The sequence below is a fragment of the Juglans regia genome, chromosome 6 (assembly GCF_001411555.2).
Source record: "Juglans regia cultivar Chandler chromosome 6, Walnut 2.0, whole genome shotgun sequence".
Lineage (NCBI taxonomy): Eukaryota > Viridiplantae > Streptophyta > Magnoliopsida > Fagales > Juglandaceae > Juglans > Juglans regia.
The window spans coordinates 28,111,492-28,126,190 of NC_049906.1; the positions used below are offsets into that span (position 1 = coordinate 28,111,492).

At 33.2% G+C, this 14,699-nt stretch overlaps 1 protein-coding gene and 1 non-coding gene across 2 annotated transcripts; both read left to right on the forward strand.

Moving 5' to 3' along the window:
* The first annotated feature begins 9 nt into the window (after window positions 1–9).
* Window positions 10–117, forward strand: LOC118348833. The gene has a single exon (XR_004801840.1). It is a non-coding gene; the product is annotated as a small nucleolar RNA R71 (small nucleolar RNA).
* A 12,305-nt stretch (window positions 118–12,422) lies between these two features.
* On the forward strand, window positions 12,423–13,172 carry LOC109020980 (stigma-specific STIG1-like protein 1). Its single transcript, XM_019003522.2, has one exon. The coding sequence runs from the start codon at window positions 12,423–12,425 to the stop codon at window positions 12,900–12,902; it is 480 nt and encodes a 159-aa protein (XP_018859067.2). The 3' UTR covers window positions 12,903–13,172.
* The last annotated feature ends 1,527 nt before the right edge of the window (window positions 13,173–14,699 follow it).

The window sequence follows — 14,699 nt, forward strand, 5'->3', positions numbered from 1 at the left end:
CAATTCTAATATCCATGGTGAGGACATGCATTTAAAAAGTCTTTGAATCGTTCCCAACAATGATAAAATGTTTCCACATCCTTTTGGCAAAAATTCATGATTTGTCTTTTCAAGGCATTTGTTCTATGCATGGGAAAAAATTTCTTTAAAAATTCAGTTTACATTTCTTGCCAAGTCCCAATGGATCTTGTCCTTAAAGAATTCAACTATGTCTTAGCCTTGTCTTTTAAGGAAAATGCAAACAATTTTAATCTTATCACATCCACAGTGCATGTTCTATCCATAAATGTGGAACACACTTCTTTAAACTCTTTGATATGCAAATAGAGATTTTCAGATCCCATGCCATGGAAATGAGTAGCAATGGATTCATCTCAAGTTTAAAGTTAAAATTATTTGCATTCGAAGGCTAAATAATGCAATATGGTGGGCTGGTCCTAACAAGCTACGAGTATTCTCTAAGGGTTCTGTTATGGCTTTCCATCTCTCTATCATGATATTCATTTTTAGCCATGTTGCTATGAGTGTTAGATGATTATTCAAATAAAACAGATGCACCCGATGATGAGGTTAATGATTTTGTCCTAACAAGTCTAAATGTGCTATCTCTAGCCCAACCAGACATACAAAACTCAGCAAAATAAAAGAAAACAAAATATATTGCAATAAAACATAGAAAATAAAAGATAAAAGCAAACAAGTTAAATGAGACGAAGTAGATATCACCAAGGCGGTAAAGACATTCACAGCTCTATAAACACCCTTTCAACGTTCAGAAAAATACTCTGATGACACCAATTGCTCCCGGCAGGGCGCTAAAAACTTGGCGTGGTCTCAAATGTGCTCCCAAGTGTAAAAGTGTCAAGTTTTTATCAAGGATAAGTCCACGATTGTATTCCACAGGGACAACTGATTCTCAAAGTATTTGTGAGGGCTTATTATAAAAATATGGTGACGTAAAATTCTTTTTGGTTTTTTATGTTTAGTAAAACAGTTTGAAAAGATAAAAAGTAGTTTGTACACAGTAAATGATTTGTTGCGAATGGAATGTATGGTGGAGCTTGGAGGATCTCGGATCTATAACTTTGCTCTAAAATATGAATTAAATCATGCACAATTTGATTTCTAAAAATAGAATGGTTCCAAAGATGTTAAAATGTAATTTTAGTTTTATCAAGACACAACAGAATTACTAATCAGTAGCTAAAATCAATAAGTTCACAAAATCAATTTGACAAACACTTGGTTTAAGGTTTCAGACATCCTTTGTTTCCACCATTTACAAGGTTTTCTGGGCATTACACTCCTCTTACTAACCCAATCAAGGTGTTAATAAAACATAATGTGATAAATATAAACTCAAAATAAGTATGCCAGTACCAAAACTAAAATATCCTCACTAAGCATCCACCAAAATTACTATGACATGCAGCTGATGGAATCCTTTATTAATTCAAGGTTCTGATGTGTCTTGTGTCTACAACAGAGCAAGAACAAGAACAAGAGATTTCATCAAACTTCCCTCTCCAGAATTCAATTTCAGAAAAAGTAAGGCATGCAATCGAAACAACAGAAAATCCAAAAAGCAATGAAGAACAAAAGAAAGCTTTACCACAACCTAGGCTTTTGAATTAACCAAACATCACCATCAGGGGCGGCTCAAAGGCATGGCGACTAAGGCGCTTGCCTAAGGCCCCACTCCTTAATTAAGCCCCTAATGGCTAACGTTGTTTATTCAAAAAAATTGACATAAATCATTTATATTCTTTTAAAAAATAAAATTGATAAAAAATAGATATTAAAAAAGGTTAGTATTGTAACCAACACATCTTAGATATTCTTTTAATATTTTGCTATGAGTTGTAAATAAATTAATAATTAATATTTTTAATAAAAATCTTATAACATAAAAGCATAGTTATTTCAGATATACAGTAATTAAGAATAGAATATAAAATTTAGATTATAATCTCAACTTTAAATAATATTAATCATGATCTAAAAAAGAAAAGTTTTATGATCCTCTTTTTTTCAATTTGGGGAGGTGGTTTTGAATTTCAGATCTCTATTTTGGAGGCTGAATGTTATGACAATCCAGTCACATGCCTTTAATTAAAAAAAAAAATTTTGATCTTAAAACTTACACAAAGAAAAAAATGATATATTGTACAATCGAAATGTTTATTGATTTGTATTATATTTAATTGGAGAATTGATTGAATTATTATATTAAAAATTTATAAAAATAATCTCGTCTCAAATTCTGGCCTTAGGCCACCGTGTGCATTGAGCCGCCCCTGATCACCATTGTAACTCAAAATTACACCCAAATGAAAAACCCTAGAACCCCACAAAAAATGCCCTCTCCCCAATAATTAGTGTAATACTAATAATCATTAATATATAATAACATGTAATACTAATGTGTAAACAATAACATATAATACTAATGTATAATAATATTAATTTGTACAATGATTTATTTTTTAAAAAAAATTGAAATCTGGAAGCCCGAATCATATTAGTGAGAGCTCGAAATTGTCAAATTGAAATTTCAAATGGGCTAAGAAAAAAATAATAAAAAAGCCTAAATCCGACTCTGCTCTGACAAGTCGGAGTCAGAGGCTATGCGGATCGAAGTCGGATTCGATCTTCGACAAAGTCGCAGTCGGAGTTGGAGGTAGGGCACTCCAACTCCGACATTGTCGGTGCTCAACCCTACTTGTTGGAATACTTCATTATCTTAAAAAATATTAAAAATATCATAAAGTTGAAATATTATTAAAATATAATTTTTATATATTATTTTTATTTTAAAATTTTAAAATTTGAAAAATTGAATTATTTATTATGTTTTCTTAAAATAAGACTCGGTTACGGATAACCAGTTATATAATCGATTCCGTAACCAGGTTCATACCAGATCCAGGTTCATCTTATCCTCCCGTGTTCAATCTATGCAGATAACAGTCCAGATTCACCTGGATTTCTGGGTTCCAAACCGGATTGGAAAAAAAATCCGGCCTGGTTGCACACCCTATTATGGTGGAGGAAAAAAAAAAAATCTCCACATGCAGTAACTCTATAGATTCGGGTTAATGGGCCCATCTTGGATATTCCAAGCCCATGATATTATAAGCGAGCCCAAGTCGAAACATCTTGCAAACAAGTAGAGGATGGGCTTGGGGGTAATCAATATTAGCAGCGCGACAAGTCCCTCTCAGATATTGTGATCGGCCCCCTATTTTAATTTTGAGTCAACAAAATCCGTGGACTAGATTGAGTTGCTTTGATTTTCACTGCAAAATAGCCAAACCTCCCTGCCGCATGACTTGGACTCCCAGCTGGTAGAGAAGCAGTTCTCTCGCCTCCAAGTCAAAAGCTCTCGCCAAAAAGAGACGTGCAACGCAAATCGACATGTTGTTATTGCAAAACTGTAAACTTTTGAGTGATTTTGTAACATATTCGAATTCTAGCTATGATCAATTCGAAGGCCTTACTATTAGCTATCCACGTGGGCTATAGGCTTTGCCTCTGTCATGCATGTAAACGTCGCCTCCATACAAAAAAAAAAAACCATTATGAAGGATGAAGGTATGAGAGAAATTAATAGATAATATTCAAATATTAAAATTTATCTTTCAAATTAAATTATGTCATATAAACATTTTAGTAGGTCATGTGACGTTCTAGACACCGGTTTGAGAATTGAATTTCTCAATTCTATAATATTTATTACTAGCTATCTGCATAATAAATATTTTGAGCAATCTTAAATATATAGTAAATTTTATAAGGTTCACTTTATTTATGTATTTATCTATCTTAATTGAAACTCTCAAGCTAGTCTCTTTGGAATGGTAATTCCGACGTGTTGAGTTTAACGGTAGCCAATAAAGAGTTGACACATCAGGACTCCCAATAGAACGCTTCTGCACCGCATCACAAGATTACAAAAGCAAAACTCCTGCACCCGTGTATTTATTTTCCTCTTATGAATATATCAGAAGCCAGATATTAGGCCGACTGTGTCGTGGGACCTGTTTCTTCCTTAATAGATCAACATATGCAGTTTGTATAAGAAATTATAAACACATTCACAAAATAAGGAAATTTTGTGTCTTCCTCGAATCGACAATAAAATTAGAACCAAGACCCGTGCATGAGTGGAAGGAAACACTTTTCTTCCAAAACAATCGTAGCTAAACTAATTAGCAAAACACAGATTAAAGGCCTGCATAAAAAGTCTAACAAGAAGTGAACCACATCCCGCCTTTACTTTGCTGGCCTGCAGATCTGTAATCGTAGCCTGCGAAGTAATACAAACACATATAATCACCAAAATTCATCCTCTGAGACTATAAAACTTTATAAAAGTATTAAAAAACCCAAGTATGTTCATTTCAAATCATTGAGGGGAAAACAAGTAGTCATAAGTCCATAACAGAAGGTGTATATCGAGTGAAGAATTTCATTTATGTGCCATTTCCTCCGGATTTTCTTGTGAATCAAATAGAGTTTAACAATAAGAAAAAAAGATAAGAACGTACGGAGGGCGAAACTGTTTCGATAAGGGGGTCTCATGGAAGAGGGAGGGAGAGGAGAGAGAGAGGGAGGGGGGCGGGGAGTGTGGCACGAGAGATGGGAATTTTTTTTTTACTCCGCAATGCGGTCCACCGTTCAGAGAATGTGGTGTCTACGAGGAAAGCCACCATTGAATGCTGTTATTTGGGGAAAATCGGTAGCGTCTTTAGGAAGATATTCTCATTGTTTAAACTTAAGAGAACCTTGATACGTCCTATATATACATTTAGAAGTGTAATTTTCTATCGTTTGTTTTGAAATTATGACATTTGTCAAGCCTATTTCAAGTTGGTGAAAGTAGAAATAAAAGTTGAGAAATGATATTTGCAGTAATAGAGTACGCAAATACCGCATACTCATTTTGAAAAAGTGAGTAAATATGTAACTCATATGAAAAAATTAATTTTTTAATAATAGAATGCACAACGCTTGCATAACCCATGTTTGTATCTAGCATTATTCTTATTTATGTTATCTAATGTATATTTAGTAGTGTGTCGATCGAATATATATATATATATATTAATAAGCAACAAGAGTTCTTCTACTCATCATCTTTACACCACACATGATCTGGTAAGAAAAAAAAACAAAAAGATAAAAAAGAAAAGTAAGTGTGTAACATAGGGATGATCATAAGTAGAATTTTTCTAAGCAACATGCTCGTAAATAATATTTTGTTTATAAATGAAGTATCTGAGTACCACATGAATGCAATTTTAGTGGCCAAATATATATAGGCATGGAATTCTACGTAGAAGGAGCAACAACGATTGCGTTTTTTCCCCCTGTTTGGGTGATCAAGGGTATTTTCCTAAACGCCTGCTACAGTGCATATATATTAGTCAATCACGAAATACGTGCGTACGTACCCATCTTGTGTTTCTTCTACTTTTCCCTGAATTCTGTCTTACATTTGGATTTTTTGGATCAAATTGGGAGGCTAACTCCCAATTAACTTATCCAAGCCACATATTTAAGAATCACTTATACTTTAAAAGGACTAGTCAACAATACAATTAGAATCTTATTGAAATCATTATAAAAATATAAAAACATTTTATTCTCAAGTAATACGGGATCTTATATACCATTTATCTTTATTACTTAGTATAGGATATCACAAGAGTGTTCGCCAGAACTCTTTAAAAAACATAGTTTATTTTTTATTTTTTAAAAAAAGTGGTTTACTTTCTTTTACATGTTCAAGGCGATGTGGCAACCCTCACAAGTAAAGCTTCACAAAAACATATTTTCAAAAGGAAAAATACTTTAGGCACAAAAGAATTATACAAAAATAAATTTACAAATTGATGATGTGGCTTGATGTGATTAGGGCTGGGCAAAATTTCGGTATTTCCGAATCCGTCCGACATCCGCTTCGATTCCGACTCCAATGGATTCGAAGTGGTTGGAATTTGGAGTCGGAGTCGGAACTACTCCGATTTCGGGTTCGGAGTCAGAGTCGGAGTTTGGAGCTCCGAACTCCGACTCCGAATTTTTTTAAAAAGACCTCAGATGTAAAACGACGTCGTTTTACATTTGGATTTTTTTAAAAAATAAACGACGCCGTCCCTATTAATGTGGGACGGCGTCATTTTATCACGCGGAGGGGGCCAAAATGCAGGAGCCCCCCCAATTCCCTTCTTCTTTCTTCCTTCTCACTTCTTAGTTCTCTGTTCTCTCTCGTCTGCTACGTCCGCAGTCTGCTACTGTGCTACGTCTCACGTCTCTCACTCTCTTGTGAATTGGTATTTTGTTGTGATTCTTCTGAATTGATTTTATAAATTTGTAGTAAGGAAATGTGTTTAATGAAATGGATGTGTTTGAAAGTTTTGTTGTATGCATACATAGTGTTTGATAAAATATGTAAGTGATGTTAACTCCGACTAATGAACACTTGCAAGTATAATTCCCAAAGGGAAATTGGTGCAAACTCTTTTAAAGGTTATATTTGGTGCAAACTCTTATCATGCATGGTCTTCTCTGGTTTAATGCACATGATAGCTAGAGAGCAACATACATAAATATGTTGTCTGCTGAGCATACCGTACATAACTATGAGCCTTTTCCGTGTAGCCCGAGACGTGCTAATCATTACTGTCACTAGGGTTGCCTCAGAGTCGGCATTTAGCACTGGAAGTCACGTGTTGGATGCTTATCGAAATTCATTGTCACCGTCAACTGTGGATACCCTCGTTTGCACACAGAATTGGATAAGTAAAACGCTCATTGGACTAGATATCGTTGGCGTTGATGCCGAGAGCTATAGGCTTGAATCGGGTAAGTTTATATGCTTTTAAATGATTATTTAATTATTTTTAATGTTTATAACTTCTACTTTTTATGATTTTATAGATCTAATTGTAAACCCTAACATAATTGCCGATGACTGAGAGTCTGAGACGGATGCCCCTTGAGAGTTGGGATGGAGTTGAGAGAACCCCGTTTTTTGGTAAGAATTAAATTCTACTTTTACCGTTTTTAGTTTTTTTATCAATTTTTTTTCATTTATTGATTGTAACTTTCTATCTTCATTTCAAGCATGATCAATGGACCATTAAGATTTGAGTGACATGAGCATTTAATATTTATGTCAATGTTGTTATTACATTATAAATGAGACTATTATAACTTATGGTTACATCATACATATTATTTGGTTTTTAAATTATTGTATTTAAGCTTTTTTTGTTTTTTTTTATAATTTTAGTTTTTTTTTTTTTTTAATTTTTTACAGGTTTGGACTTGTTTAAAATATTAGTCAATTTAGTCTTAATGTCTTATATTTATTTTTAGATTAAGGAGTGTTTGGACTCAAAACCCACCTCAACTCATCTCATCTCATCATTACAACTTTATCAAATTTCCACAAAAAATATAATAAACAGTTCAATTTTTTCAAATCTCAAAACAACTTTCCTAAATTTTCATATTAAATATAATAAATAATTTAATTTATATTCTACTATTCACAAACTCTCTCAACCCATCTTAACTCATCTCTAAATCAAAATCTCTCCTAAGTCGTAGACACACCAATCTCTATTAATAGTGCTATGTCATGTAATGGATTAAATTTAAGACATGCATGTAATTTATTTAACAAAAGAAATTGACAACTACTATTATTAATTTTTTTTTAGTCCAATAGACGATCGGAGCTCCGAATTCCGATCAGAGGTCGGAGCTTCGACTTCCGATCAGAGTCGGAGTCGGAGCTCGAATCCGTTGCTCCGACTCTGTCGGAGTCGGAACTCAGCCCTAAATGTGATACATCAGATTGTAAAATTATTTTTATTATAAAATAGATCTAATAAATTTCGTAAAATCATATTAATTTATAAGATTATTTTATATAATTCTTTCTTGTAACAGCACTGATAGGGCTGGGTCACCAAAATTTACGGTCAAAGCAATAGTGTAGTATTTCAAAAAATAAAGCCGCCACAGCTGCTTCCGAAATCTTTTCGTCTATTGACCGCCCTGCGCGCATGTGACCTGACACACGTGGATTCGACCTGTGTTGTATTGTCTATATATAGCTGTGTACAAATTTCCATTTGCATGCTTCTATTAAAATTAATTTAACGCTAAAACATTCTATATAATTAAAACATTTTTTTTAATTTAACGCTAAAACATGCTTCTATTAAATATTTTTTTTTTTATAATTAAAACATAAATGAACGTTGTACATAATATGTAAATCTCATAATATTTAATATTAAAACTTTATACGAATAATAATAAATATTAAAATTAAGTCTAAAATCTATATCTATCTATCTTATCTATCTTATCCGTTAATCTAACCCAACTTCGTTACATATTGACAAGTTAATTTAGCTGTAACAACAACAATTTTAAATATTTAAAGAAGATTTGTTGGGAATTAATTAATTAGTGACAAGTATTTGGTTAAATTAAGATCAAATAGTCAATGCTGAGAATCGTATTATTTTTTAAATATATAAGAAAATTAAGGTCAAAATATATACTCCATGGAAGTGCTTCTGTACCGGCCGTCTAATTTCTGAAGGATATAAGAACATATATCCCTTCTCCGCACGTGCACGGAGAATGATTAATTTACAACTCATCTTTTATAATTCTATATTAAATGAATGGTAATTTTGTACCATTAAAACTTATTTTTAATGAAATGAAATGTTTATATTAGTTGATTGCATATAAAATAAATTGTAAAATAATTGTAGGCGTATTATTGATATCATATAAAATCATCACTTATTTCAAAAATCTAACTTAATAAAAAAAATAAATTTAATTATTTATATTATATTCTAATTAACGTATATCTCATGCGTAATGCAAATTGCAACCATTAGCTCCCACAGTCACATACAACGTACCTGATCATCAGTATATATTAATGTGAAAATGTATACTCTTATATATTACATGTAATAGATTACAGAAAATATAAATGGCAGCTTACTGTGCGCTGCAGCCGTAACACACTTCACTGTATTGAGTGTAAAAAAAAAAATATATATATATATACCACGCAAATATGCTGCGGCTACGGGCTGATGCCAAGAATTCCTCAATAGATTAAAGGTGATCCGTCAATCATGGGAAGTAATTACGTAGCAATGATGATCTTGTCAATCATAAAATAATATATATTATGATATATTTATAATATATTAATTAAAAAGACTCTTAATTAGCTTGCTAGCTAGCTAGCGAAGTGCTTGCATGTGAAAGTGAAACGGGTTTTTTTTTTTGTCTGCAAAAACAAGGGGCATGAAACTTGCTTTTTCTCTCGTGGCTTTAAACAAGAAAAATGAGAAATTCAACTGATCAGGCAACACTGGCGTGCGTTGCCAATCAGGTCGCACGTACGACTTTGGTATACTGTGGAAATTAAATAAATCATGGATAGGACTACTCCAGCCTGGGGGTTCTTACTTTTAGAATTGTTCAGTCCAGAGCCCGGAAAATCGGATTCGAATTCCGATTCGGAGTTCCGACTTGGATAAAAACGGATATGAAATCTGGATTGTAATACGGACCAACATGGTCTAGGTACGAGTTAGGGACTCGGGTACCGGGTCTTTTAAAACAAAACCTCGTTTGGTAAACCCCCCCGACTCACCTCTCTCTCTCTCTCTCTCTTGTTGCGCTGCGGCAGAAACCCTAGGATCCTAGCAGCCGCCATCATGACCCCGTCGCTACATCTCCTTCGTCGTCACCGCATCTCTGTCCCCGTCGACCTTTGCCTCTAAGTTGTTGTTTCGGTAAACCCCCCAACTCACTTCTCTCTCTCTCTCTCTAGTCTCTCGCTCTCTCTCATTGCGCTACGGCAGAAGCAGAAACCCTAGGTCCCTAGCCGCTGCCATCATGACCCCATCAACGCTTCTCCTTCGCTGTCGCTGCATCTCTGTAGCCATTGACCTTTGCCTCTAGGTCGTTGTTCCGGTACTCTCTCTCTCTCTCCCTCCCCCCTTGTAACTATGTTTCTATGATGAGTACAAGGTCATTGGGTGTGTGAACTATTTACTGTTGAGATGGGGTCGTGTAGTGGTGGATGGATGCTTTGACCATTTGTTTGCCGGTGGCCGTGTGGTTTTTGGAATGTTTGGAAACTTGTTTTTTTTTTTTTTTTAATCTGTATTGGGTATCAACTTGTTTATGGATTCGTTGATTCTCTTTTTTAATGAATCTGTTTGGTTGTTGGGAAAGTTGAAGGAAAAAAAACCAAATTTGTTTACTTCGTCCTTTTCACTCTCTGTATGTACTCATCCATGCCCTGTTTGAGTCCAAGAAAATTTTCATAAACACCACAGTTTGAGTCCATAATTAATAAAGTAAAGGATTTTATTTAAAAAAAAAAATTTCGGGTACAATCTGGAACCTGGATTTCCGGGTTTTAAAAACCCGTATCCACCCAGGTTCCAGCCCGGGTCCGACACGGACCAATCTGGTCTGGGTTCTGGCTCGGGTTTGAAACCCGAGTTCCAATCTGGGTATACCCGGGTTCCCGGGTTGAAACCCAGATGAACACCCCTACTTACTTTTTTAACTTAATCCTGATTCGACAGCAATGAAAATTGATAGATTAGGGTAGGTTTGGGCAGAGATACAAAATTTTCATCTAATCTTATTTCTAAATATAATTTAAATATAAAATTTTCAAACTAATCATTACAACTTTTTCAAACTTTCAAATAAAAAATAAAAAATAATTTTAACTTTTTCAAATCTCTAAATAAAAATAATATTATAAAACTATATTATTACAATATTTTAATTTTATAATTTTTTTATTCAATTTTTTCTCTCTCATTTTTCAAAACTGAAAAAATATTCAACTCAAACTATCTTACTATTATTCACAAAATTCTTATTTTATGTCACCCCCAAAACAAGCTCTAAGAATGAGTGTTTTACTTTTTATTAATGATGGATTGAACCTTGTTTGTAAACGACCCATGCATGGTTACAGTACATATATGTAATATACCAAATCACACACACACGCGTGCGTATATATATATATGAGGAATGTTATGTATCAACTACTATTCACTCTCACACTCCCACATTTATAACTTTTTTATAGGGTGTAGAGGTGTTTTTCATAGGATCATTGTGAGCAGGGATGTCTCAATACAAATTGAAGTTTTAGACGAAATTTAAGTGAGTCATTCGTAATTATTGTACAATAAAATATAAAATACTATATAGAATATTTTCAAAATTTTTAATAAAATGAGATTTTATTTAAAATCTTTAAATACAGTTTTTGTGAATTTATATTTATAACAACTTAAAATGAGGCCTTTTTTGCACTTCAATTTGACAAGATCTTAAAAAAAAATTAATATATAAATAATTCATTATATTAAATATTAAATTTAGTATTATGGGGCCTTGTACACACTGAAAACTATAAAAATGATTTAAAATTTTATTTAATGAAATGGTTTAAAAAAAAAACACCTCATTTTTAGTTTTGAAAGCCTTACATAAGATGGAGGCCTTAGGAAATGGCCTAAATAACCTTACCATTGAGTCGCCCTGGAAGTGGGGGTGTTTTTTATGAATAATACTACTCATCATCTCAATTCTCATCATCCTCTCATCATCCCATGATATGGTATTAGATGATTGGAAACTATTTATTTTATCTTATTTGTGAATTTATCATCTAATACTACGACATATCATGATCGAGATGATAAGAGTATGATGAGAAATTGATGATGAATAGATTTTTTCAGATAATTAAGATACTCAAAATTTTACTTTTTTAAACCCCGATCGATCAAACTCTTTCCAAGCCTGATCATCTAATGATGTGTGGCTAGCTAGCAGTACTATGGAAACCGAAGAAAATCAATCCAATTCTCCTGCCCGCTCGTTGAATTAATGCTCGTAAAGGACAGTCACAGGATCCTGATGAAGTACGTACCAAACCGCCAGCATGTATCTCATATCTGATTTCTGCTTCTTCTCCACTATCACCTAATTTTTAGTTTAATATTTCTTCCAAAGCCTAACCTTCGTTTACTTGAATCTCATGCATGTGACCGTTGAATTAGACCACCCCACTATCAGTAAACGGTATTAGAATGTACAATATTTTACACTTTTTCCAACCCAACACGTCGCCTTTTTCGGCCAGCGCCAATCTTCTCTATAAATACCTCTTTCGCTCCCTCCATTCTTTCCCATCCAAACCATATTCATTAAATTCTCTTCTTCCTTTTTTCTCCACATTTCATTCATTCACATTATAAATTAGTTCCTTCAGATTGAAATTCTATATTCCTTTCTTAGCAAGCACGTTCACATACCCACGAAACATGAAGTCTATAAAGACATGCTTTGTGCTGGTCATTCTTATGGCTTTGGCCGCTATATCTCTTTCAGCCATACCATCTCAGGATGAATTGTCCCTTGAGGAAGACAATGAAACTACTTATAATGATGAAACTTCTGATGATCTTTCTCCCGCTGAAACTGGCCAAGAACCAACTTCTCTTCGAGGGTCCATCCGTTTTCTGTCTCAGATCAAACCCCGGGTCCCTATGACATGCGACAAGTACCCTAGGGTTTGTCATGCCAAGGGCAGCACGGGGCCGGATTGCTGCAAGAAGAAATGCGTTAATGTGATGACAGACAGACTCAACTGTGGGAAATGTGGGAAGAAATGCAAGTACACCGAGCTTTGCTGCAAAGGTCAGTGTGTGAACCCCAGGTCCAACATAAAGCATTGCGGAAGCTGCGGCAACAAGTGCAAGAAAGGGAGTTTATGTGTGTACGGGATGTGTAGCTATGCGTAAATTATGAAAGAAATCAACTCCACAGCGTTCAGGATCAGTTGGCATGGCTGCAAACGGAGCTGACCGCTTCCTATACCTGCAAAGCGTAGTTAATTATATATGTTGTTTTATATTATGAATTTGTTAATGCGTGTGAATTAGTAACATTAATGGCGAACACTCATCGATCATATTTGATGGGCTTTGCCTGTTATTGATTATTCTTTTCTTTACGTTGTGATGTAAATGGATGAGGGACTCAACATTTCTAAAGTTCTTGTAAGAACTCAATTTGGGACTTGATTAAAGACATATATAAGCATGTGTTCACGATCATAAAATGGATCGATAATATTTATTGAGTATTCAACGTTAACTGAGTAATTCATTGGACCAAATATTTATTATGTTCTAGAACTCACATATGTATATATATAGATATATAAATATATATATATATGCTTATTTATTTTCCGTTTTAAATCTTAATTAAGTAGTTATTTCTTGATGACTTGGTGACATGATGTGGGTTAATTTCATGTTGCTGTAAACTTGTGAGTTTTGATTAGATATTCATGCCAGTTTGGATAGTGAAATGAGATAAAATAGTTTTAAATGAAATTTAAAATTTGAAAAAAAATATTGTTAGAATATTATTTTTTAATATTATTATTGTTTTGGAAATGAAAAAATTTAGTTATTTATTATATTTTGTGTGAAAATTTGAGAAAATTGTAATAACGAGATTAGATAAATTGAAACTCTTTCTGTATCCAAATAGGGTCTCAATATGTAATTTGAATTATTAGTATTGTTATTAAATAATCATTGTAGTATGCTACTTAAGATTTTTCTCGATGTAAACGTACGCGCAGTGCATCTTATCGTTTTATGAGTAGATCTTTTCTTAGGAAAAATCTAATTGTAAGTGATTCTAAGCACTAATACGTGCACTCATTCAATATGATTGGTCAGAAAGTAAATTTTATTGAAAACAATGCTAATTTGAATTTAAAACATGAAGGCAACAATATTAGTACGCAGATTGGTACGCAAACTTACTTGTACAAGGCAAAACTCTAATTTGTGTGACATCACCATTCATCCCAACACGTGAAATATTTAATTAAATATATATCACTACAAGAGATTATGTTTTTGAGAAAAATAATTTTGTCTCAAAAAACATAATTTTCGTCCCAAATTATATTTGGAGTTGAAAAAGATTTGTATCAGAAAGACCGTCTCAAAAAGTTTTTGGAGAATAAAATCAAATTTCGTCTCAAAAAATTATTTTTAGAGACGAAATTGGGTGGATCCAGATGAAACCGTTCGAACGGATAATTGTTTTTTAGATGAACCGATTTCATCTTAATATATTGTTCAAATGGAATATTTCTCTGTTCGAACCGAGAAGTCCATTCGAACAATATGAAATATTCATTCGAACTAATGTCCATATTTGATCCTGTTTGAACGAACGGAGTGTTCAAACAGATTTTATGCGTTCGAACTAATAAATATTTTAAACGACTTGTGTTTGAACAAAAATTATTTTTGTTTGAACATAAATTTTATTTTCAGAAATTATATCCATTCGAACGGGATTTTGCATATAAATGTTGTTCGAACAAATAATTTATTGTTCAAGTATCCGTATTTCTCTTTTGTCGTTCGAATGTGTCTGTTTTGGTTTGAATGTAATTACAAATGGTAATTTACCATTCAAACTGATTATTTACCATTTGAACTGTATTAATCATACATATCAGAATTTAATTAAAAATACAATACTAATATTACACAATTTGTAATTCA